At 36.9% G+C, this 22,255-nt stretch overlaps 1 protein-coding gene across 1 annotated transcript; it reads right to left on the reverse strand.

Moving 5' to 3' along the window:
* On the reverse strand, positions 1-20,047 carry LOC120082879 (Cyclin family protein). The gene is made up of 8 exons (XM_039038244.2): positions 19,804-20,047; positions 19,606-19,705; positions 15,181-15,482; positions 4,345-4,426; positions 3,221-3,355; positions 2,339-2,514; positions 2,071-2,222; positions 1-1,710 (listed from the first exon to the last, which is right to left on the reverse strand). The coding sequence occupies exons 3-8, from the start codon at positions 15,405-15,407 to the stop codon at positions 674-676; spliced, it is 1,809 nt and encodes a 602-aa protein (XP_038894172.1). The 5' UTR covers positions 15,408-15,482; positions 19,606-19,705; positions 19,804-20,047; the 3' UTR covers positions 1-673.
* Positions 20,048-22,255: the final 2,208 nt, after the last annotated feature.

Genomic DNA, 22,255 nt, shown 5'->3' on the forward strand with positions numbered 1-22,255 from the left:
TCATCAAATTTACCTTGTTATATGGACAACCATTCTAATACATTTTAGAACACAAAACTTGCCTGTTGAGTTTACACAGTTACCATCACCAAAGCTCACAAAAAAGGCAATTGCCAACATGCATTACAAATTTTTCCTTTCCTTTTTTCTTTTTCTTTTTTCTTTTTCCTTTTTTTCCTTAGACTTTAGGCAATATACTGGCTAAAAGCTCAACTGACTGAGTGAGATACAATTGAATCCTAGACCAAAATTACATGTTGAACTATATTAAAAACGAAGACTGTAAACCAAATTACAATTAAACTGGCAAATTAAAAGCATAATATAACGATCCTAGAGTATAGCAGAAACATAATATTAATTACGACCAAAGAACAGTCCTCGTGGCTTCCTTGCATGAAAAATGGCAGAAGCAAGCTTATATCTGTGCTCAATTTTGTTTCATCCTGGCCAAGCAAATCAGCTTCGTGATCACCTTCAAGTGGTAAAGATTTAAGTTCCCGGGACTGGCAGGTGGTGAAGCATTTATCCATAATTCCTATAATTTTATGACGCATTGCTCAAAGGCATCGGGATATACTCCTCACTGCAATGATCTGTCCAGTACTTGGACTACCCAGGTCATACATGCCTATGCTACAATATAACATAGAACTAGATACTTGACATTAACTTATAAGTGATTCTCATGAGCATGTCTTTTGAGCTCCCTATCTGCATAAACAGATCGATTCTTGCGGTTTCCATCTTCCAAAGCATGATGATGGTTATTAGACATAGAATCGTTCCACTTCTTTCCCTCGGAATGCCAATCAGGGGACCTTCCAGCTTTTCTCTTGCGGCTATTCAAACCTGGGGAAGCATCATCTAGCATCTCCCCTTCTTCAACTACACTCTCTGCTCTGGCCCCCCATGAATTGTGGTTCTTGGACCCTGCATGATGTGCACTTAAAGATTCGTCACGAACCTTTCCATCATCTTGATTGTCAACCTTAGACCAGCTTTGCCCCTTCTCCCGCCTGTTTTTCTCATCCTCTGCCGCTAATTCTATACCATCTTCCAGCTCTCTCTCAATGAGATCGTCTTCATCCATCACATCTTTCTTCCTGGACATCTCTCCACGTGATTTTCTTCTTTTCTCAAGTGCTGCCTTGACTTTGTCTCTATCAATCATTTTGATAGCTTCTTTGGGCGACTGCCCAACTGGACCTTCCCGAACCTCAACATTTCGAGAAACTATACTGCTAGACTTGTGAGATACACCATCGTCCCTCCATTCTCCTGCTTCTGCAGTCTCACTTTTACTATGGTTCCTTTCTTTCTCTTCACCAACGTGCTCCACTACAGACCTTGATCTATCTGAATTATCTTTGCTATTATCCTTGTAGGGCACTTCATCAGTATGATGACTATCTGTTAAATCTGGGTCCACCTTATGACCAGTAATGGTACTACCACCCTCCGTAGCAGTCCCATTGTTCTTACCAAGATTCTGGACAGCTCTTTGAGGTACCCCATGATTGTCTGCATATGAATGCTCAGGTGCCGAACAAGATGACATTTGCTTTGAGGTCTGTTCCTCAGTTGCAGCAGTAGCTTTTGCTGCATTAGGATGACTCGGACCCCCACCAGTACTTCCATCTACTTCACTTCCCTGAGCTGCTGGCACACGATTTTGCTCGTACAGTTCTAGCATTTGATTGCTAACCTCTGCAAAAAAAAAAACAAAAAAAGAAAAAGAAAAAATAAAAAAAACAATTAATTAGAAATCCCAGTTGCTCAACTCAAAGACTTCAACAAAACATCTCAGTCTGAAACAGCTATATTATCATAGTTAACACTCAAATCCTGAAAATCTAGGACTAAAATCAGATGATAGTATATCACGTTCTTCATCATTCTTCACAGCAATCAAAGGAATGAATTGTGAATATCAAAAATCATCTGGTTCAGGTTGGTTTTTTGACAATTCTAAAGGGACGAGAATTACAAATATCAGAGCCACAAACAGCAAAGGCTGTCAATTTTGGTCAGAGATTATCTCAATTGACAAAATGAAGGGGCACCAACCCTCCAATTGGCGAGGGGTCACATCAAATTCTTGCCACCAAACCTTCTCCCCATCCGATGGAAGCTTCACTTTAAGAAACTTGGCAGCAAGAAAAATAGCACCTGCTGCAATGTGATGGGGCTTAAACTGCAGACAGAGTGACGTCCTCAACCTGCTCAAAGAACTAGTGTCAGTCTTTTTACAAGTTTTGGAAGAGCGAATAGAGAGAAGAGGCTATCGAGTAGGAACTACAAGATTCAGAACAGACAAATAGCTTCTTGATCTTACCCATCATTGACAAAATTCCATGCAACTTGAGCTAGTGCGTTCTGGGCAACCTTAAATTTTTTTATTGCCTCAACAAGTGGCTTGTAAGGGTGATGAATATTCAGGTCAAATGCTAAGGTCGCGAGCACAACTCTCTCACCAAGTAAAATTAACTCCTTCTGTTGCTCATAAACTTCCTACATGATTTAAAGAGAGATTAGAAAGAAGTGAAACTATAAGATTTAGTGCAATCATAATTCACAAATGAAGTGTGGGCATAATTCACAAATGAAGTGTGCGCATACATGAGAGAGAGAGAGAGAGAGAGAACGCAGACATTAGGAAGACCAACTACTTCATAGGTAAAAGCTAGCTATTGGGGTGGGAGAGCAAAGGCACTTAAGTACCACATTGATCATCCCATTCTAACCAACGTGGGACATAGGCATCCCATACTACCTTGGTTCCTAACAATACCCCATCCCCGGAAAGCCGATGTCCCGGCGGCTACTCCGGCGGTACTTCACTCGGCCACACACGGTCAGAGACCTCCGCCGGTTCCACTCCGGAACGTCGACAACCGGCTCTGATACCATTGTTAGGTACTCAAACACCTTGGAGAACCACACCCCAAAAGCTAGCTATTGGGGTAGGAGAACCAAGCCACTTAAGTACCACATTGATCATCCCAACCAATGTGGAACAAAGGCATCCCATACTACCTTGGTTCCTAACAAAGTGAAACTATAAGATTTAGTGCAATCATAATTCACAAATGAAGTGTGCGCATACATGAGAGAGAGAGAGAACGCTGACATTAGGAAGACCAACTACTTCATAGGCAATTACCACTTAGTAAGCAAGCAAATTAACAGGTTTTAAACAGCATCAGTAAGAGACAACCTTCTGTTTGATCCTCTGGGCTGCAGCAGGATTTTTCATGTGAATAATTTCATAGGAAACAATGATCACATCCTTTAGTGGGCGAGGCGTCTCTTCAACCTTCCCAGCAAGGAACATACAGACAGTTGCAATGGTCTGCATATCATACTAATAACATAAGTCTAAATATCCTGATAATCACTCAATAGCTCTCCATCCTTTCCTCATTAACATATACCATTTTTCATGCTATTACCTTCTACACATTAGCTGTAAATATTGGCTAACATATTCAATAAAGAACACTCACGAACTAAATGATTGAATCATATGCAGTGTACGTGATAAAACTATTTATGAATGAACAGCTAAACCATGGTAAACCATAACAACTACACAAGGGCAAAAGATCCTTTCTGAAAAATATTTCAACTCAACAAATAGTAGTGAGTGGACACCTTTTTTTTCTTTTGAGAATATTACATGTCGGGAGTTGAACCTATAGCATACAACTTCCAATACCCATGAGTCAACCAGGGAGGTATTTTGGGATCTTGTTATTCTTTTTGCCTCTATTTAGTCTAGTACTTTAATTATATAATAGTTTTATCTCAAATTGCTACAAATATGACCATCGTTTTTAGCCTTTGGTGTGCAGGGATATCTCATCTCTCCCTCATTTGAAATCCTCTTTGATAATGAAAAGTTCATTTCTTATCGGTTAAAAAACTATTAATTAATTAATTAATCTTGAGAATGGAACCAACAGAAAAGAAAAAATACATAATTAATTAATTAGTTATGCATGAGACTGCCAACAGAAGCCACGAGGAAAGACTTGTACTAAACATAGATGCATAGTTTTCAACAAATTCAACAAAGCATTCGTATAATACATTTTAAAGCCCGATTCAGAATCGTTTACATTTCATGACTCCATATCAATCACTCTTTTCAATGCTAAGACATCCAAATGCCCTATGTTACGAGTTAGTACAATAACCAATCTATTATTGTACTAGCAAGGACCTAAATTGATATGCCGCCCCTACATAAGCAAGAATTATAACAATCTCTGATTGACACCATGAAAAAAACTACCAGGTGCATAACTTGGTTATAATTAATCTAAACAAGAAACATACCCTTCTGTCATTCTTTGCATGGGACTGCCGAAGAAAGAATCGATGACAGAATATTATAGCTGTGGCTATCGTTACTTGGGGCCTGCATTCATTACATATGATTTTAGAGAGATACTAGTTAAAACCAACCCATATATAAGATGATTGTTCATGATATTATGACAGAACCTTATTAACTTTCCTTTTTTTTCCTTTGAAACGAAAACAAAACTTTTCATTGAAAAAATGAAAAGAGCCTATTGCTCACAGATACAAAAACCTTTGAGAGAAAAGAGAAACATGATTCAATGAAAAGAAAACTCCAAATAAACAAACTCTTAAAAACCTAACAAACCAGCACGTGAAAAGTAGCCTTGTGCTATAGATCACAAAACCTTTAAATCCAATGCCAACAAAAGACCAACGAGCAACCAAGGAAAATAATCCTTATAGACCAAAATTGTAAGCATCATTCCATAACTGAATAGAATCAAGATATCTTGAAGAAACAAGGAAACCAAAACTTCAAAAATCAAAGAAACCAACTACTATTCCACTATTGCTGCCAAGCTTGCAAATTGCTAGAAAGAAACACTTCTTTAAAGCAAAACGGTAAGCCTTAGTCTCAAGATCACAAGAATTCCACACTAGTTCCAGCCCTAGATAAAACCACTCAACTATACTTTAACTGAAGAACAAAGTGGGTGGTATTGATTTTAACTGTAAACCACATTTCTCAATCAAAGAGAATTAGCAGGAATAATGGGAGACTTATCTGCTTGAACATTTTCACCATTCTGAAATAATGTATCAAAACCGTCTGTGAAGTAGACCTCTAAAATATCAACAACATCTACTAATTGTGCTTGGGAGTCTTATATCCTCACTACTTTCACTAACCACTGATTCTCCATTTGAATCATTAATAGACTGATTGTCCTCAGCTAGAAACTCCTTTAACAAAAGGAATATTTGATCCTGAAATAGTAATGACTAAATTCATACCAGGAGGCAATGGGAGTGCTTTGTCTATCGACTAAGAATCTGCTATAAAGAGACGTCCACAAGACTCCTCAATGACATTTGAATTAACCTTTAAATGTTCCTTTGCATATAGTGCTGTTTCTCCACATGTAAAAGAAAAAAAAAAAGAGGATAAACTGTTTTAGAGGGAGAAAAGCGTGAACATTTCCATTACTTACCACCACCAGGACAAGCAAACTGGAACCAGAATGCAACTCAATACACTCCTTGTTCAGCCCATGAATTGTTATCAAAATATAAACCTCATGCATGAAAGGGAAGGCTGGATTTTCATTTTCTCAACATAACTCCTCTTCACCTGGCAAGGGAAATCTTTCATCATCTTATCCTCTTTATCGTTCTTTAAATCCTTAGACTCTAAAGTGCTAACACAGACTTCAAGTTCCAAAGGGAAAAAATAATTCCCTTTAGGAAGCTAAAATGCCTCATTCAGCTTGACTAACTTAATGGGAACACAATCTTCAACAAAATCAGTTACCTCAAACACTTCTTCATCTTGCTTAACTTCAATTAATCTTTCAATATCCATAGAGTTTGAAAATTCTTTGAAAAATAACTCACCTTGAGGGATAACTGGAGAATCTAACAGAGAAATATCACCAAATCTAATATGAAAATTACCATTAGTCTGATCTTTAATTTCAATTTCAGCTGGGTGAAAGCCGCACGAATTTCTTTTAACTTCAATATGGGATTCAGAGCAATCCAAGAAATTCAAGATTTGACAATAAATACTAACCAAACCCCCAAATTCCTCTATCGTAATTTCATCTAAGGTCATCTGAAATCGAAGTTGCATGGAGTGGAATCCTAAGAGAAGGAAAGGATAGGAACTATAGAAATAGCATCATAGAAGAAAGGTAATAAAACAAGGAAGAGTAATAAGAGCTATCAGCCAACCAAAGATTTCAAGAAGAGCAATATCGAGAGGAGTCACTTCAGGTAATATCATCTAATCGAAGTTGATTAGGGACTTCTTTTAGGAAGGTAATAAAGAGGAAGGGGTGGTTAGTCTTATGAAAGGGAAAATGGCATACATTTATCTATAGGAGGCATGGGGATTGGAAATCTTGCTATTAAGAATCAAGCCCTCCTTGCTAAATAGGATGGTGCTTTCTTGTGGAGGAGGCTTCGTGGAGGAAGGTTATTGCTGCAAAATATTGATCGAATGTGCAAGATTGGTGGCCCTCAATGAAATCTCATACCTTCAAGGGCCATTGGTCCCAATTCATAAAGAGGATGAAGTCGTCAAAAGGTTGGTACAAAATCAATTTAGTCAAAGGAGATTAAAGGAGATTTTGGAAGGATAAATGGCTGATGGATTTGCCTCTACTCCATGCTCTTCCCAGATTATACAGGGTTGCTAAAATCTAAATCCAAAGTTTCTTTCGCTAACCAATTCTGTTGTCAGTTTTAATGATTGAAGTTGAAATTCAGAAGAAACCTTGCTGATTTGGAGGTGGAAGAATGGGCTACTCGCTCCTAGATGCTTTTTAATGTAAACCTAGTGACAGAAAAGATGTTAAAGAGTGAACTCTACAAAGTGGGGGCTGTTTTCTGTTAAATCCTTGTTGTCAAAGCTAATTATACATCAAGTGGCTTTGGACCATAAATATCTACTATGAGTTTGGCAAGCTCTCTGTCCGAAAAAATTTAAGATTTTCTTGTGGATCTTCTCTTTTGAAAGGTTGAATTTATTTTTCATTGAATTGAAAGAAACCTGCAAGAAATGGTTCTTTCCCATGTTGGTGTGTTCTCTGTAAAGGAGTGAAGTTCTTCTTTTGTCCTTCTGGAGCTATTTACTGGATAAACCTCTTCAGTTCATATAAATCTAAGTGTTGTTTGCCTTGATGCCCTCCTTTAGCCTATTGGTGGTATGCCCTTCAAAGTGCAAGCCAAGATCCTTTAGTTTAATTGGGTGTTTGCGCTTCTTGGCAATTTTGGTTTGAGAAAAAACTCAAGAATTTTCCACAATCAAGAAGGGAGGTGTTTTGAGACTTGGCCTTTTTTTTTTTTTTTTTTTTTGCTTCTACTAAAATCGAGCTCTCTTATCTAAATGAAGGTGGGGATTTCCTTCGGAAAAGGATGCTCTTGGGCAAGTGGTGATAGCTTTTCTTTTTTTTTGAAACGGAAACAAACTTTTTATTAATATAATGAAAAGCGACTATTGCTCAAAGCACAAAGCTCAAAATACAATGAAACAGGATAATAATCATAATAATTCGGAGCTCAATGATCAGGACATCTCAACTAGATTGACACCCTCATATCACCCTCATCAAACAAAATTATAGACTATTAATAGTTACAAAGAAGATATAAAAGCATTCTGGTTGAGGGGCAAATATCCTGGAGAGAATAATCAGCAAAAAACTTGGATTGAGAGCACAAAGAGGAAGCCAATAGGCGGGCTGATCCAAATCTATCTGACCATTTGGTAGCTTGTTGTGGAATACTCTTTGATTTCGTTCAAACCATAATTCTGAAATTAAAGCTTTAACCGCATTTGACCAAAGAATTTGTGTCTTAGAAGACAAGATCGATCCAGTCAAAATATGGGAAACATTACTGTGAATGCTCTGTCCAAAGACCCAATGTAGATTGAAATATGAAAAGAGATTCCTCCAGCATTTTCCTCAATAAGGACAATCAAAGAACACATGTAAGTCTTCACTACTTGCTAGGCATAAATGGCAGATGGTGGGTGAAAGATAATGAGATTGAAGTTTGTGTTGCAACAAAAAACTTGGATTGAGAGTACCAAGAGGAAGCTAATAGGCAGGTTGATCCAAATCTGTCTGACCATTCAGTAGCCTCGTTGTGGAATACTCTTTGGTTTCGTTCAAACCATAATTCTGAAATTAAAGCTTTAATTGCATTTGACCAAAGCATTTATGTCTTAGAAGACAAGATCGGTCCAATCAAAATATGGAAACATTACTATGAATGTTCTGTCCAAAGACCCAATGTAGATTGAAATATGAAAAGGGATTCCTCTAGCATTTTCTTGAATAAGGACAATCAAAGAACACATGTTGTAAGTCTTCACTACTTGCTAGGCATAAATGGCAGATGGTGGGTGAAAGATAATGAGATTGAAGTTTGTGTTGCTTCAGAGCAATTAAAAGATCCAAAAACTAAAGCCCAAACCAGAATGTTGATTTTTCTTGGGCTTCTGGACTTCCAGAGGGCCTGAAAAAGCTCTTTTTCCAAAGGGGAAGATGAGTTCAAGTGCTTTGATAAGGATTTTACTGAAAATCCTCCAGACGAATTCAATTACCACACCCTTGCTTGCCTTCTAGACAGCCCATTAATTGCTGGAATTCTGAGAATTCCTCATCCTTTAGAGGCCTTCAAAATAACAGATTCCAAGAGCAAATTTTTGGGTTCCAATGTTCACTAATGTTATGCCTTTAGGCATTGTAGCAACGCGGTAGAGATGAGGGAAGTTTTCTTTGAAAGCAATGTTGGAGCACCACGGGTCAAGCCAAAAATAAATGTTGGTTCCATTTCCCAATTTGAAAGTTGCAAACGATTCAAACTTGATCCATGTCTTGGATATGCTCTTCCAATAGGAAACCTTTCGTGAACCCATCTAATGATGTTGAAGTCTCCCCCTAAACACCACGGTTCAATGTAGTAGTAAGATAGGAAAATGAGTTCTGGCCAAAGGAATCTTCACTCTCTGTAATCTGCAACCCCATAGACATTGGTCACCCAACAGATATTCTTGCAAATAGTTGTGAATTTAATTGAAAGTGAATAGCCTCCTTTGAGGAATTCCAAAGGAATGATTTTACTTTCATCCCACATGAGTAGCAACTCACCAGATTTGCCAAAGGCTTCCACCGAGGTCAATCCTATTCCATTTGAGCTCCAAATCGCTTTTATTAACTGTTGATCAATCTCCAGACATTTGGTTTCTTGAATCATTACTAAGTCTGGATGTTGATTTTAAATGAAGTGGTTCAAGATTGTCTATTTGGATTTGTCATTGAGACCCCTGGTGTTCCAAGATATAATCTTCATGCTTGAGGCACCTCCCTTAGGGGCGCAATTTTCCTGCACATGAAGGCCACAAGCAACGATTAAAGAGGAAAATTGAAAGGGAATTCGAGAAGGAGAAACTTGTGTAGCTCTTATGGGGGAATGTTGTTGAAGGAAGAGAGCTCTTTAAGCTTCCCCCAAATGATCAGGTGAGACTTCTTCTTCAACTGTTGTTTCTAAAGAATCTTGATCGAGCTCTTCACTACTTACACAGATATTCGTCTCACCGATTGATTCATCATCTGAATCTTGGGTTGAAACATGGGTTGTTTGCTTCTTGTAATCTTGGGAGAATGTTCCTTGGACAAAGGAGACTTTTGAACCTGGAATGTTGACATTTGAGCTAGTGATTACTGTTGAAGAATGTCTTCTTCTTAGGGGGCTTTTGCTTAGAGGAACCAAAGATTGAACATAAATATCTTCCCAAAAAATCCGGATTTGTTGAGTGATTTAGCAATGAATCAACTGAGGATTTACTCTTTTGATAACCGAATTTTAAGGGTGAATGAATGATGTCTGATTCTTCCACTTCCAAATGAAAGCTTGGTACTTGTGAAGTGACTTCGAGGAAGGAGCTTGAGCTGGACTTGAATGAGGATGTGACTGTTCAATTTCTGAGTCTGCTTCAATTGTTTGCCGAACTAGTATGTCCTTCGAATTTCCTTCTTGAAAATTGCATTCCTTGGTAAAAGAAGAGGGTGAGTGAACCGACTCTTTTACTTTGTCTAATGATGTCTGTCCTTTCCTCATAAACTCGAGAGAGAGAGAGAGAGAGGGTGAATAGGGGGAGTAAATGCTTCAGCTGTAACTATAGCAACCCTTCCAATATCCGAGGTATGTATTGTTTTTTCTGAAGCCAAGCCGCCAATTCCTTTTTCCAATGTAATTTCTTTAGAAAAAGACTTGTTTACGACTGTATGCAACTCTTCAACTTCAGTTGCATTTGTTGCTTTGCTGTCAAACATTTCCATTGAGAATTCTTCATCTACCATAAGAAAAATATCTAGGGTATTTGAAAAGTCACTTGCCAAAAAGCTACTTTTATTAGGAAGAAATTTGCTCTGATCAACCAAAGAATTCTTTCCTTCAAAATGGACTAAGAATTTCCCCAAGTTTGAATCTTCAATAGATAGGGTTGCTAGGATAGCTTCTAAATACAAATGGAATGAGAATAGTTGGTAGCCTTCTACAAAGGGTTCTCAGTTGTTTAGGCCCATGAACCAAGATCAAGAAAAATAACTTTCCTTCTGAGATGTGGTATAAAGTCAAAACTAGTCGTGGGGATGAATCCCAATTTTGGAAAGTATACTTGTTGATTTGCCCCTTCATGTAGAGTTTCCTAGACTTTTCAGAATTGTGATTGCCAAAGACTCAATAGTTAGCCATTGTTGATTTGAATCTCTTTGTGTTTGATACTTAAGATTCAAAAGAAATCTTACTCACACTAAGTTTGATGAATGGGTTTCTCTTTTGACCAAGCTCCAAGCCTTTAGACCTAACAATAGGGATTGTGTTAGGGACTCGGTTTTTGGAGTGGTTTGGAGGATTCAGATTCCTAAGAAAATCAAATTCTTTACTTGGCAAGTTTTGCTTGGTCAGGTGAACACTTTAGATAGGTGCGTTAGGAAGATTACCTTGCTAATGGGGCCTTTTTGCTGTATTCTTTGTCAGAAGGCGGAGGAAGATCTGGATCATCTCCTTTGTGATTGCCAGTATGCGAGGGTTGTGTAGAGCTGCTTTCAATAGGAGTTTGATGTTCGGATTGCAGGCCTGAGGAACGTTCGTGCGATGATAGGGGAGTTCCTCCTCCTTCCGCCTTTCAGAGACACTGTTTTTTGTGGTTTGTTGGGGTGTGTGTAGTGTTATGGGATATTTGAGGGGAGAGGAGCAATAGAGTGTTTAGAGGTTTGTGAGGGTTGGTCCTTAGTGAGATTTCATGTGTTGCTTTGAGCTTCAGTCTCTAAGTTTGTTTGTAATTATTCTCAAAGTAACATCCTCCTTAGCTGCAATCTCTTCCTTTAGAAGGGGTGTTTTGGTGAGCTTGTTGTTTTTGTATGCTCTCGTATTCTTTCATTTTTTTCTCAACGAATGTCGTTGATTCTTCCCAAAAAAAAATAGGGATTTTTTTAGGAATTATGTTATCGTGTGCATAATGGAAAACAATGGCTCCTTTTCGGTTAGGGTTTTCTCTCCCAAGCTTACTATGAAAGAGTTTGCCTCAAATAGACAAAAATATGATCTTATATGGAAAGCTACGTGTCCTCAAAAGGTCAAGGTTTTCTTATGAATCTCTTTTCTTGAAAGACTAAATACTTGTAAAATCCAAAGATCTCTGCATAATTATGCTCTGCCCCAATTGGTGTGTCTTTTGTAAAAGAAATGTGGGGTCCCTAATGCATCTCTTCCTTTTTTTTTTTCTTTGCCCTTTTGGTCAAGGTGGTTGTGGAATGATGTTCAACTTGTTCACTTTGTCATGGTGTTGACGCAACAATGCCTTAGATGAGCTATTGTTTAATGCTCGGGCAAGAATGCTTCGGTCCAATGGGGTCTCTTTGCCCTTCTTTGGAGGCTTGGATTGAAAAAAATGCAATAATTTTTCGTGGTCAAGAATAAAATAGGAACCTCTTGATTTAGTTACTTTTTTGCTTCTACATGGTCTCCTACTTTTAAATTCTTTTGTAATTATAGCCTAACTCATATTTACACAAGTTGGGGATTTTTTTTTAGTATGTTGGTGTAGAGGGATATATCATCTCCCTCATTTTATATTTCCCTCTTGATGTTTTTCCTATAAAAATAAACCGCTTTCATTGAGAAAAAATGAAAAGATACACGGACATATAAAAAACCAAGCCTAGAGAAAAAGGGCTCCCCTTAGAGGAAGGGGTCCCAACTATACGAAATCATGCTTATAGAATAATTTGTGTTTTTAAATGCCCAAGGCACGGGGTTTTTTTTTTTTTTTTGAGGCATACTATACATAAAGATATTACATTAAAAAAAGAAAGCATAGTTGAAGTGGAAATATGGAGGAAAAAAAAAAGACCCCAAACACAAGAAATTTTGTATTTAAGCTTAGTAAACTTGATTCTTTTAGTTAATAAAGAAGGAAAACCCTTGATTATTACTAACTTTTTAAAAATAATGAAAAAACCCCAAGGTCCAAGACTTTAAGTTTTGGGGCTTCGTAAAAGGCGTGCGCCTTATTTTGTGAGCCTTGCCTCTCCGACATAAGGCGCTAGACCTGCGTCGAGCCTAGATGCGCACCCGAGAGGGCTTTTTAAAACATTGAGAATAATTACAAAAGGTCTTCGAATTGAAGTCCAAAGGGAACATGAAAACAAACAAGGACCAAAGCTCCCTATAATCCCTTTCCACACTCATAAAAACTTTGTTCCCCCCACCCCCAAAACCCATAATATCGCACAAACACTAGCACTCCAAAGAAACCGACCTTTCTCCCCAAAAGGTGTATTGAGGAAGAACTCCTTGATTATAGCACCGACGTGTTTTTGATAAGCACTCGACATATTGAGCGTCTAGAGAAAAGAGTCTCAGACACCACTCGCATAGTCACAACGCCAAAGAATATTATCCAGATCTTCCTCTGCCTTCTGATAAAGAATACAACAAAAATGCCCTACAAGCAAGAGCAGCTTCCTAACAAGCCTATCTAACGTATTAGCACGACTGTGAAGAACCTATCAAGAAAAGAATCTCATCTTTCTAGAAACCTTGATCCTCCAAAGCACTGAAAAGACTGACTCGCCTGAAGGAGAAGGATCAACCAAGCACTGGAAGAAGATTTACAAGAGAAATTATCCAAAGGACTGGCACTCCAAACCCTCACGTCCCTTCTACCCACTCTAAAGGGGTGGCTCTCGAGCAATGAAAAGAAGCCAGGGGTGACGCAAACCAAAATAAAAGGAACAAGAGCTCCCCGACCACACTAAGATGGTTTTTGAGAGAAGACGAGTGATACAAACAAGGGAACGAAACACATAGAGGTCTCTCCCCCACCCAATGGTCTTCCTAAAAATAAGTTCCTCTCCCCTCCCCCACCACACAACATACCAAATGAGCAAAAGAATGGAGCTCTTTCGAGATATCTTTCCACAAGTTCCCGTGAGTACCTTTAATCCCTTTAGACAGCCAATCAAAAGGATGGGGACCATGTTTACTTACGATGATCCTATGCCACAAAGAGTTAGGCTCAGAGGTGAAGCACCACAGCCACTTGGCTAACGGGTTTTGTTACACATCCAAAGATTCCCAATTTCCAAGCCCCTAAAGCACACGGATCTCTCAATGATCTCCCATCTAATCAAATGTGAGCCTTTGCCTTTCCCTTCATCAATCCCCTCCTCGAGGAAGTCACGCATTAACCTCTCTAAACACTTACACGCCTCATCCGGGGCCTTGAAAAGGGAAAAGTAATACACAGACAATTTTTGGCTTGTTTCAAAACTTTTCCCTTTTAATCCTTGCCTAAAGTGGTGCATCTGACTTCTTGAGAAATCACAAGCACAAATGAGCTAATTTGGCTTGTTTCATAAGATTCCCCAGCTACCTAGCTTCCCAAAATAGGTATCTCTCCCATCACTCACCACACATCAGACAAATGAAGAGAAACAACGGAAACCATCTCTTCCCACACGTTTAAAAGTGCCTTCAAGATCCCTATTTGAAGACTACTCATTAGGCTGGGACCATGCTTGTGATGCCCCTAGGCGATAAAAAATATGGCTCGCTAGGAAAATATCATAATTGCTTTGCTAACAAGGCCTAATTTTAGACCCTTAAGTTGTCTATGCCTAACCTCACTAAATGAGAACCATTCCCCTCTTCAAACCCCACTTTTCACGAAAAGTGGCTAATGTTCAAAATTACAAAGGGAGAATGAAAAGGAGCATAAAAGCAATACAACAAAAATTATAAGGGAAACAAAAAAAATAAACGTTTCTATTAAGACATATATCTTAAATAGAATAATTTGCAAAGAGTTCAAAAAGAAAACACAATGTAGAGGCTTTGAGGCGAGCCGAACCAAAGCAATCGCCCAAGGAAGAGACGTGTCATCAAAATACTCGAATTCCTTTCAAGCCAAATCTCACACAGGAGAGCTTTCATTGCATTAGACCAAAATGCCTTAGATACTGGCACCATGGAGGAAGAGGATCCAACCATCAAATAAAGAATGTTATCCGTAAAATGAATTAGAGAACACCCATTAAGCATTAAAGATTGAAAAAATATCCACCAATGTTAACTAAAGTAAGGGCAATCAAAGAAAATATGTTGTAAAGCATCACTATCTAACATACAAAGTGGGAAAATTGATGTGAATATGCAATACGTAGGAAGCTTCTTTGTAGAACCTCATACTAATTCAACAAACCAGTAAACATCACCCAAATAAAAAAATTAATGCGTTTGAGAGATTAACTTCCATAAAGATGAATGAACTTCCTTAAGCATATGTGAAGAAATAAAAGTCTCCTATGTCTTGCTAGTCAACACAGGGATTCTAACCAAGGATAAAAGCCACTCAGGAACGACTAAATAAAAATGATCCTACTTCCTTTAGAGAAAAAACACCTCTTCCAAGAAGCTAGATGTTTTTTAATCTTACCTACAATAGGGTCCCAAAAGGACAAACTACGAGGATTGTGACCAAGAGGTAAAGTAAAATGAATCCCTTGCACAACAAACTTTTTGTATACAACGTATATAATGTTTAGGTAAAATCAAACAGCAAATTCTTACACTTTGAGCCTCATGCCCAGATCTTGCAAAAATGTGCAGTATGATTTCCGTAAATAAGTCTCCTTCTTCAAGTCAATTCCATCTCTTCTTGATGGGGAATTTTCTTCAATTTCCTTTCTGGACATATACCAACGACCTGCTTCATCTTGCTTTTCTTGGGAACTCTTTGAGGAACCACCATCAGATATTCTATGATGTGCAGACTCAAACGGCAGAAGTCCAGACATGTGTATCTTCCAACAGTCTAGAACAGCAGCAAGTAACTATATCAAATAATCCCCTTGAACTTATGCAGCTATTTCCTGCCAACAAGATCAAGAGGCAAATATCAAGATATAGCACAAATACCTATGAATTGACAAAATTTTATATTCTAGTTTTCGTTCAGTGCAGATTTGAAGGCGCTTTCGAAAACATTTTTTCTCTGTTTTCAGAAATGTGTTCTAAATTGTCACAAAAAGTTAATATTATTGTTCATATAAGAATCATTCACAATTACATAAGTATGGGAATGAATGTCTTCATTCATAAAAATAATAATAACACACTAAAAAAACAAAAAGTAAAACATAAACAAACAAATTGGACAAAAAGGTCCACAAAACCTCAGAGACAAATTATCTACCCTCTAAGTCCGGGCATCTACAGTTTACCTTCAAGGTACTTCTATTATAGGTTATGATGTCATTGATAGAATGGAATGTTAATGTTACAAAAGGGAAATATGTCATCCACTGGAACTATAGAGGAAAAAAAATGGGGAAACATATCATATCATTTTTCTAAAAGGAAACAAAATTTCATTGATATAATGAAACTAAACTAATGCTCCAAAATACAAGACAAATATAAGAGAAAAACCAACGGAAGATGAAGAATAATACATGCCAAATAAGACAAAAAAATCAACAAGTTAAGAAGCACAAAAACTTAGAGAGCCCCATGAGAATTTAAGAGATAAACTAAACCAAAACACACCAGACCATAACAAAGTGAATTATCACTTTATGCCCCTAAACTTTAGGAGTTGTATCAATTTAAACATTGAACTAATAATTGTGTATCAATTTAAACCATGAACTTTTGTAGTGTATCAATTTACGCCCTCCATTACACTCCGTTTGAGAAAACCTCAGGTGAAACTTATAATTGTATCAATTAAGCCCCTAAACTTTCATAAATGATCAATTTAGACTCTTATTTAGGACTTTTTTTGAGAATTGTTCATGTATATACATACTCTCATCTTCTATTTTCTAAAACCGACATTTGAAGAAGTCTACACACGTTTGAGAATTAATACATGGATGAGATTTTTAAAGGTAAACATAATGAAGGTTCAAAATTGATTGGCTTATGAAAATTTAGTTATTTAGTTGATTCAAACTTACACAATATTGGTCAAACGAAATTTGGTGGAGGGCATAAATTGATACAATTACGAAAGTTCAAGGTTTAAATTGATACAATTATTATTTGAGAGTTGTAATTGATACAACCCCAAAGTCTAGGGTATGAAGTGATATTTGCCCAAAAAAATATTAAATTTAATTTAAACCAAAAAAAAACCTCCACTCAATCAGATATAAGAGTCTTCAAACTCTCATTGCTAAAAGGGGAACCATGTTTACGCCGATAAAAGGCTAAACAAAGGATGAGATCAACCAAAACTTCGGTGGGCCTTTCCTTGTCATGAAAAATCATGGCATTGCATTTGTTCCAAATAGCTCATATAAGGCTATATTAATGTGAAGCCATGCTTTGCCACCTATATAGAAACTTGTGCGATATATGATATCTTTGTTTATAAGAAACATAGATCATTCATTGATATGATGAAAAGAATATAAAAGACAATCCTATCGGATAATATTTACAAAAAAAAAAAAAAAACACCATTAGTTAACGAGGGAAGACAAACTATAATTACAAACCGAGGAAACAATTTGCTCCAAGTAAGTGCCAAAAGAGAAATTGATTCCAAAATATAGTTAATGTCGCATTTCTTATCTGTGAAGACACGACCGTTGCAATCCAACCAAAGGTTTCAATGATAAGCTCGAACATGACTAATGACTAATGCCTGATGAGTGATGAGAGACACCTTTTTTCGGAGGATAAATGGTTGGGAGATAGACCCCTTCTCTCTTTTATCTCATTTGTATCATTTATTCTTGGTGAGAAGCCACTCAATGACGAATGTGTTGCCTAATTCTCTGACCTCTTTTTAGCCCATTTTGGGGTTCCAACATTCCTTGTCCAATGGCAAATATTGGATGTTCTTGCCTTCCTCAAGTTGATTGAGGTGTTTTAGGTAGATTGAGAAGATGGGATGTCCATATTTGGAGTCCATGTCCTTTTTTTAATAATCAACTGTTTCTACTGAGAAAAAATAAAAGAATACAAGGGCATACAAAAAACCAAGCCCACAAGAAAAATCCTAGAAAAAGGGGTTCCAACTAAGTAAAATGTTACCTAGGGAATAATTACAAAATGTCTTCAAAACCGAAGTCCAAAGAGAGACATGAAACCTCACCAAGGACCAAATTTCACAAGGGTCCCTATCCACACCTCTGAGTACTCTATTATTCCTCTCCCCCAAAGACTAATGCCTGATGAGTGATGAGAGACACCTTTTTTCGGAGGATAAATGGTTGGGAGATAGACCCCTTCTCTCTTTTATCTCATTTGTATCATTTATTCTTGGTGAGAAACCACTCAATGACGAATGTGTTGCCTAATTCTCTGACCTCTTTTTAGCCCATTTTGGGGTTCCAACATTCCTTGTCCAATGGCAAATATTGGATGTTCTTGCCTTCCTCAAGTTGATTGAGGTGTTTTAGGTAGATTGAGAAGATGGGATGTCCATATTTGGAGTCCATGTCCTTTTTTTAATAATCAACTGTTTCTACTGAGAAAAAATAAAAGAATACAAGGGCATACAAAAAACCAAGCCCACAAGAAAAATCCTAGAAAAAGGGGTTCCAACTAAGTAAAATGTTACCTAGGGAATAATTACAAAATGTCTTCAAAACCGAAGTCCAAAGAGAGACATGAAACCTCACCAAGGACCAAATTTCACAAGGGTCCCTTTCCACACCTCTGAGTACTCTATTATTCCTCTCCCCCAAAGATCCTACAACGAGCAACACCCCCCCACCCCACAAAACCCTTTCTCTTAGAATGGCGGATGGAGGAGGAACTCCTCGATCATCGAATGAACATCCCTCTGGCCAGCAAACACAATATCAAACTGCTGAAAGAAGAAATTCCACACAAACCTAGCAAACAGACACTCCCAGAGAAAAAGATACAAGTTTTCCCCCCGCCTTTCGACTAAGGATGCAACAAAAAGGGACATGTCCTTCTTCTGATGTTTCCTACAGATCTTCCTTCCCATGCTTAGTCAATCTTCTTCCCTCGAGTGATGTCTTTGACTCATTGTGAAGATGAAAATTTCAAAGAAAGTTAAACCATGGGATCGAGTTTCAAGAAGATTGCACAATTTGATTGAGTTTTTGTGTTGCATTCTTTGTGGCGAAGCGGCTAAGGACCTTGACCATATCTTTTGGAACTATGATTTAGCCCAAGCAGCTTGAAGTTGCTTCTTTGAGGAGTTTTACTTGAGCTTATCTAGACATAGGGGTTGTAGAGAGACGACCAAGGAGTTTCTTTGCCACTATCCTTTTTATGGGGTGTGCATTATTTTATGGGTCTTTAAGGGGGAGAGAATTAACAGTCTTCAGAGGGTCTTGAGAGGTCTTGGAGTGACCTTGGGGCACTTATTCAATTCAATGTAAATCTAAGCTTTATGGGCTAAGTTGTTTTGTAATTGTCTGTTAAGTCTTATTTTGCTTGATTTGAGGCCCTATCATTAGGTTGCCTCTTTCTTTTACGAGCTCTTTTTTCGTATGCCCTTGTATGCTTACATTTTTTTTAAATCGAAAATTTGGTTATTCATCACACGCACCAATAAGAACAAGGATCATTCCGATGAAGCATATGTAAAATCAAAAAAATATTGACGAAAAACCAGAGAGAATCATGTTCAATTGGGCTACAGCAAAGGCACTTCAACAAAATTTCTTTCAAAATTCCATGCTTCATGTAACCGACTATGTTTCTTCCGCTCCCCGGAAATAAGTCATTATCCTCTAATGAACTTGACAACTATAGGTCACGGAAGGGATAGTTAGATGCACAAATTCGTTTATAGAGCTTACCCATTAACCTACCATCTTCGGTCATAAGCCCTTTCAAGCTCTATACCCTTCCCTTTCGCATATTTTCAATAATTCCTTTCCAACTACGCAGAAAACCCAACTCCGTCTCCAAGCAGGCATAAAGAAACCGGGAAAAGAAAAAGGAAAAAAAAAAAAAAAAAAAAAAGCAAGAAACAGGAAAGCATAAGCTTTCGATATTTACCTTTGCATTATTCACCTGTGCCACGGAGCTCACTGAAACCCCGATTTCCTTTACCCGACGATAAGCTCTCAGAATCCGCAAAACCTAAGAGCTTCCCACCCTGCCGAATAGTAGAACGATGGCATTAGCGAGACGTGGGAGGGAGATCAAAAACCAACATGAGATAGCGAGAAGTCCAAAGGGATTAGAAAAACTTACAGATACAATACCGTGGGTGTAAGAGGCAGCGAGAGAGAGGAGGATGGTAAGGGGGAGCCGAGAAGAGAGAGCGAGCGAGCATGGAATTGGGGGTGGTGCAGTGTTGTTGTTCTCGTGTGCCCTAGAGGGTTCGACGGAAGCTGGGATTGCGACCGTGCAAAACTGATTTATCAGAGAAGGGACAAGGCAAAACACAAAGAAAGACTGAGAGACTCCGTTAAGTGTCAATTTGACCTTTCTTCCTGTATCATTATTTATATCAGAGTTCTTTATAAATCTAAATATTTATAAATAATAGCATAATAACCAATCTATCTGTACGTACAAATAGCAATATTTGTAACAGTTTTGTCATTTAAAATAATTTTTTTTACATACAATCTAACTTATATTGACTTAAATTTTGAAAAAATTATGAAAAATAGCACATTTAAATTTTTACCCTACAAAACTATCATCTTTTTTTAAATTGTAAAAGTAGTTTTTCCCGGTCCATCTCAGACGAGATCGACCACGAGGTTTAGTTAAAAAATCAACTTTTTCTAACTTATAGATTGTTCTAACTTTTTCGATACATCTCGCCAGATTATACACTGACATTATGTGCATCTCGGTGTTAATCCCGAGTAAAATGATACCGATATTATATATATTTGAACCTTTTCGGTGAAATATCGGGCATAATTAACTCCAAAATTCATATATTTGAGCTTTCTCGATGGAATCTCGAGCAGGATTAAACTGAGATTCTATATATATCCCAAATCTTACCCAAGTTTTCAAAAAATTTAATCTTTTCCAAAATTTAAAAATGTTGAATCAATTTACAAAATCTATTTTGATAATTGGAAAATCCATTTGGAATTTTGAAAATTTATATAATTGTGAAAACATAAATTACGCTAAAGATTTGAAAAATTACGTAATAATTTGATATAATATTTAGTAAACATAAACTAATATAAGATTTGAAAAATTACATAAAAAATTAAGATTATACATTGATGTTATGTGCATCTCAGTGTTAATTCCAAGTACAATAACACTGAGATTTTATATATTTGAGCTTTCTCAGTAAAATCTCAAACATAATTAACACAAAAATTCTTATATTTGAGCTTTCTCAGTGGAATCTCGGGCAGGATTAATACCAAGATCCTATATATATACCAAATCTTACCCAATATTTCGAAAAATTTGATCTTTCCCAAAATTTAAAAAAGTCGAATCAATTTGCAAAATCTATTTTGATAATTGAAAAACCCATTTTGAATTTTAGAAATTCATATAATTGTGAAAGTATAAATTATGTTAAAGATTTGAAAAATTACATAATAAAATTTGATATAATATTTAGCAAACATAACATAATATAAGATTTTATATAAGATTTGGAGGATTACATAAAAAAATTAGCAAACATAATTAGGTGAAATGTACTACGAAGGTCCTAAACAATCGATAAGTTGGAAAAAGTTGATTTTTTAACTAAAATCTCGTGGTCGATCTCGCTTGGGATGGACCGAGAAAAACTATTTTTACGAGTTTTCAAAATGCATTATAGTTTTGTAAAGTGAAAACCTAAATGTGCTATTTTTTAAAAATTTCCCTAAATTTTGATTTCCCTTCTCCCTTTCTAATAAGAAGAGACTAGAGTAAACTTTTGATTTTCTCTTTTGTCTTTTGCCCTTTTTAATGCCCTTTTTAATAGATGGTTATTGGAATGTCTTATATTATTAAATCAATAAACAAAATTTTTCAAGCGGTCTTTTTAAATGTAACAAAAAAGTACAAAACATTTACATGAATAGGAAAATTTGAACCTAACCCAAAATTATCAAAGAAAAGCCCAATCCACGGTAGTGAAATACCAAAAGTATCCCCAGCTCACATGGATAACTAGCCGATTAATTACGATTAATCGGATTACCCATCAACCGACCGATATCCACGATCAAGCCCGATACCCATCCTCTTCCCACGTCTTCTTCATCAAACAGTGTACGATAACCATCTATCATTTTTATATAGTAAACACTAATATTTGTTTTTATAGTTTCTATATGGTTTGCACTTTATATTTTTTTTATATAGTAAACATTAATATATGTTTCTGTTTCAATAATGCTTATTTAATAATGTACTTGTATGCCAACTATCTATCTTAAGAACTTTATCAAAAACTTTAACATCAATATATCTATCATTGATACATTTGAATTAAGATAGATAGAGATAGAGCACTATCTCTATCTATCTTAGATAGACAATGATAGGTATGAAGGGATCGAATCCCAAGCGGAAGTATGTGGCCGCCTTGCGATTTTGCGGTATAAAAATAATAACATAATGGATAAACAATCAAGTTTAGCATGCATTTAAGAGGAAAAAAGAGGGAAGAGCTAAACTTACCTTTGTAGATTCTCAAATTCTTCACGATTCCCTTCACGTC

Source organism: Benincasa hispida, chromosome 8 (assembly GCF_027475165.1).
Source record: "Benincasa hispida cultivar pf3 chromosome 8, pf3_genome.v1.1, whole genome shotgun sequence".
NCBI classification, from domain to species: Eukaryota; Viridiplantae; Streptophyta; class Magnoliopsida; order Cucurbitales; family Cucurbitaceae; genus Benincasa; species Benincasa hispida.

What these genes read in the sequence shown, in the direction of transcription:
- LOC120082879 (XM_039038244.2), bottom strand. Translation starts at nt 15,407, where the DNA reads ATGTCTGGACTTCTGCCGTTTGAGTCTGCACATCATAGAATATCTGAT. An exon ending in ATGCAAAGAATGACAGAAGG is followed by an intron (nt 3,356 to 4,344) that starts GTATGTTTCTTG and finishes TATGATATGCAG; the next exon opens with ACCATTGCAACTGTCTGTAT. An exon ending in GACCCCTCGCCAATTGGAGG is followed by an intron (nt 1,711 to 2,070) that starts GTTGGTGCCCCT and finishes TTTTTTTTGCAG; the next exon opens with AGGTTAGCAATCAAATGCTA.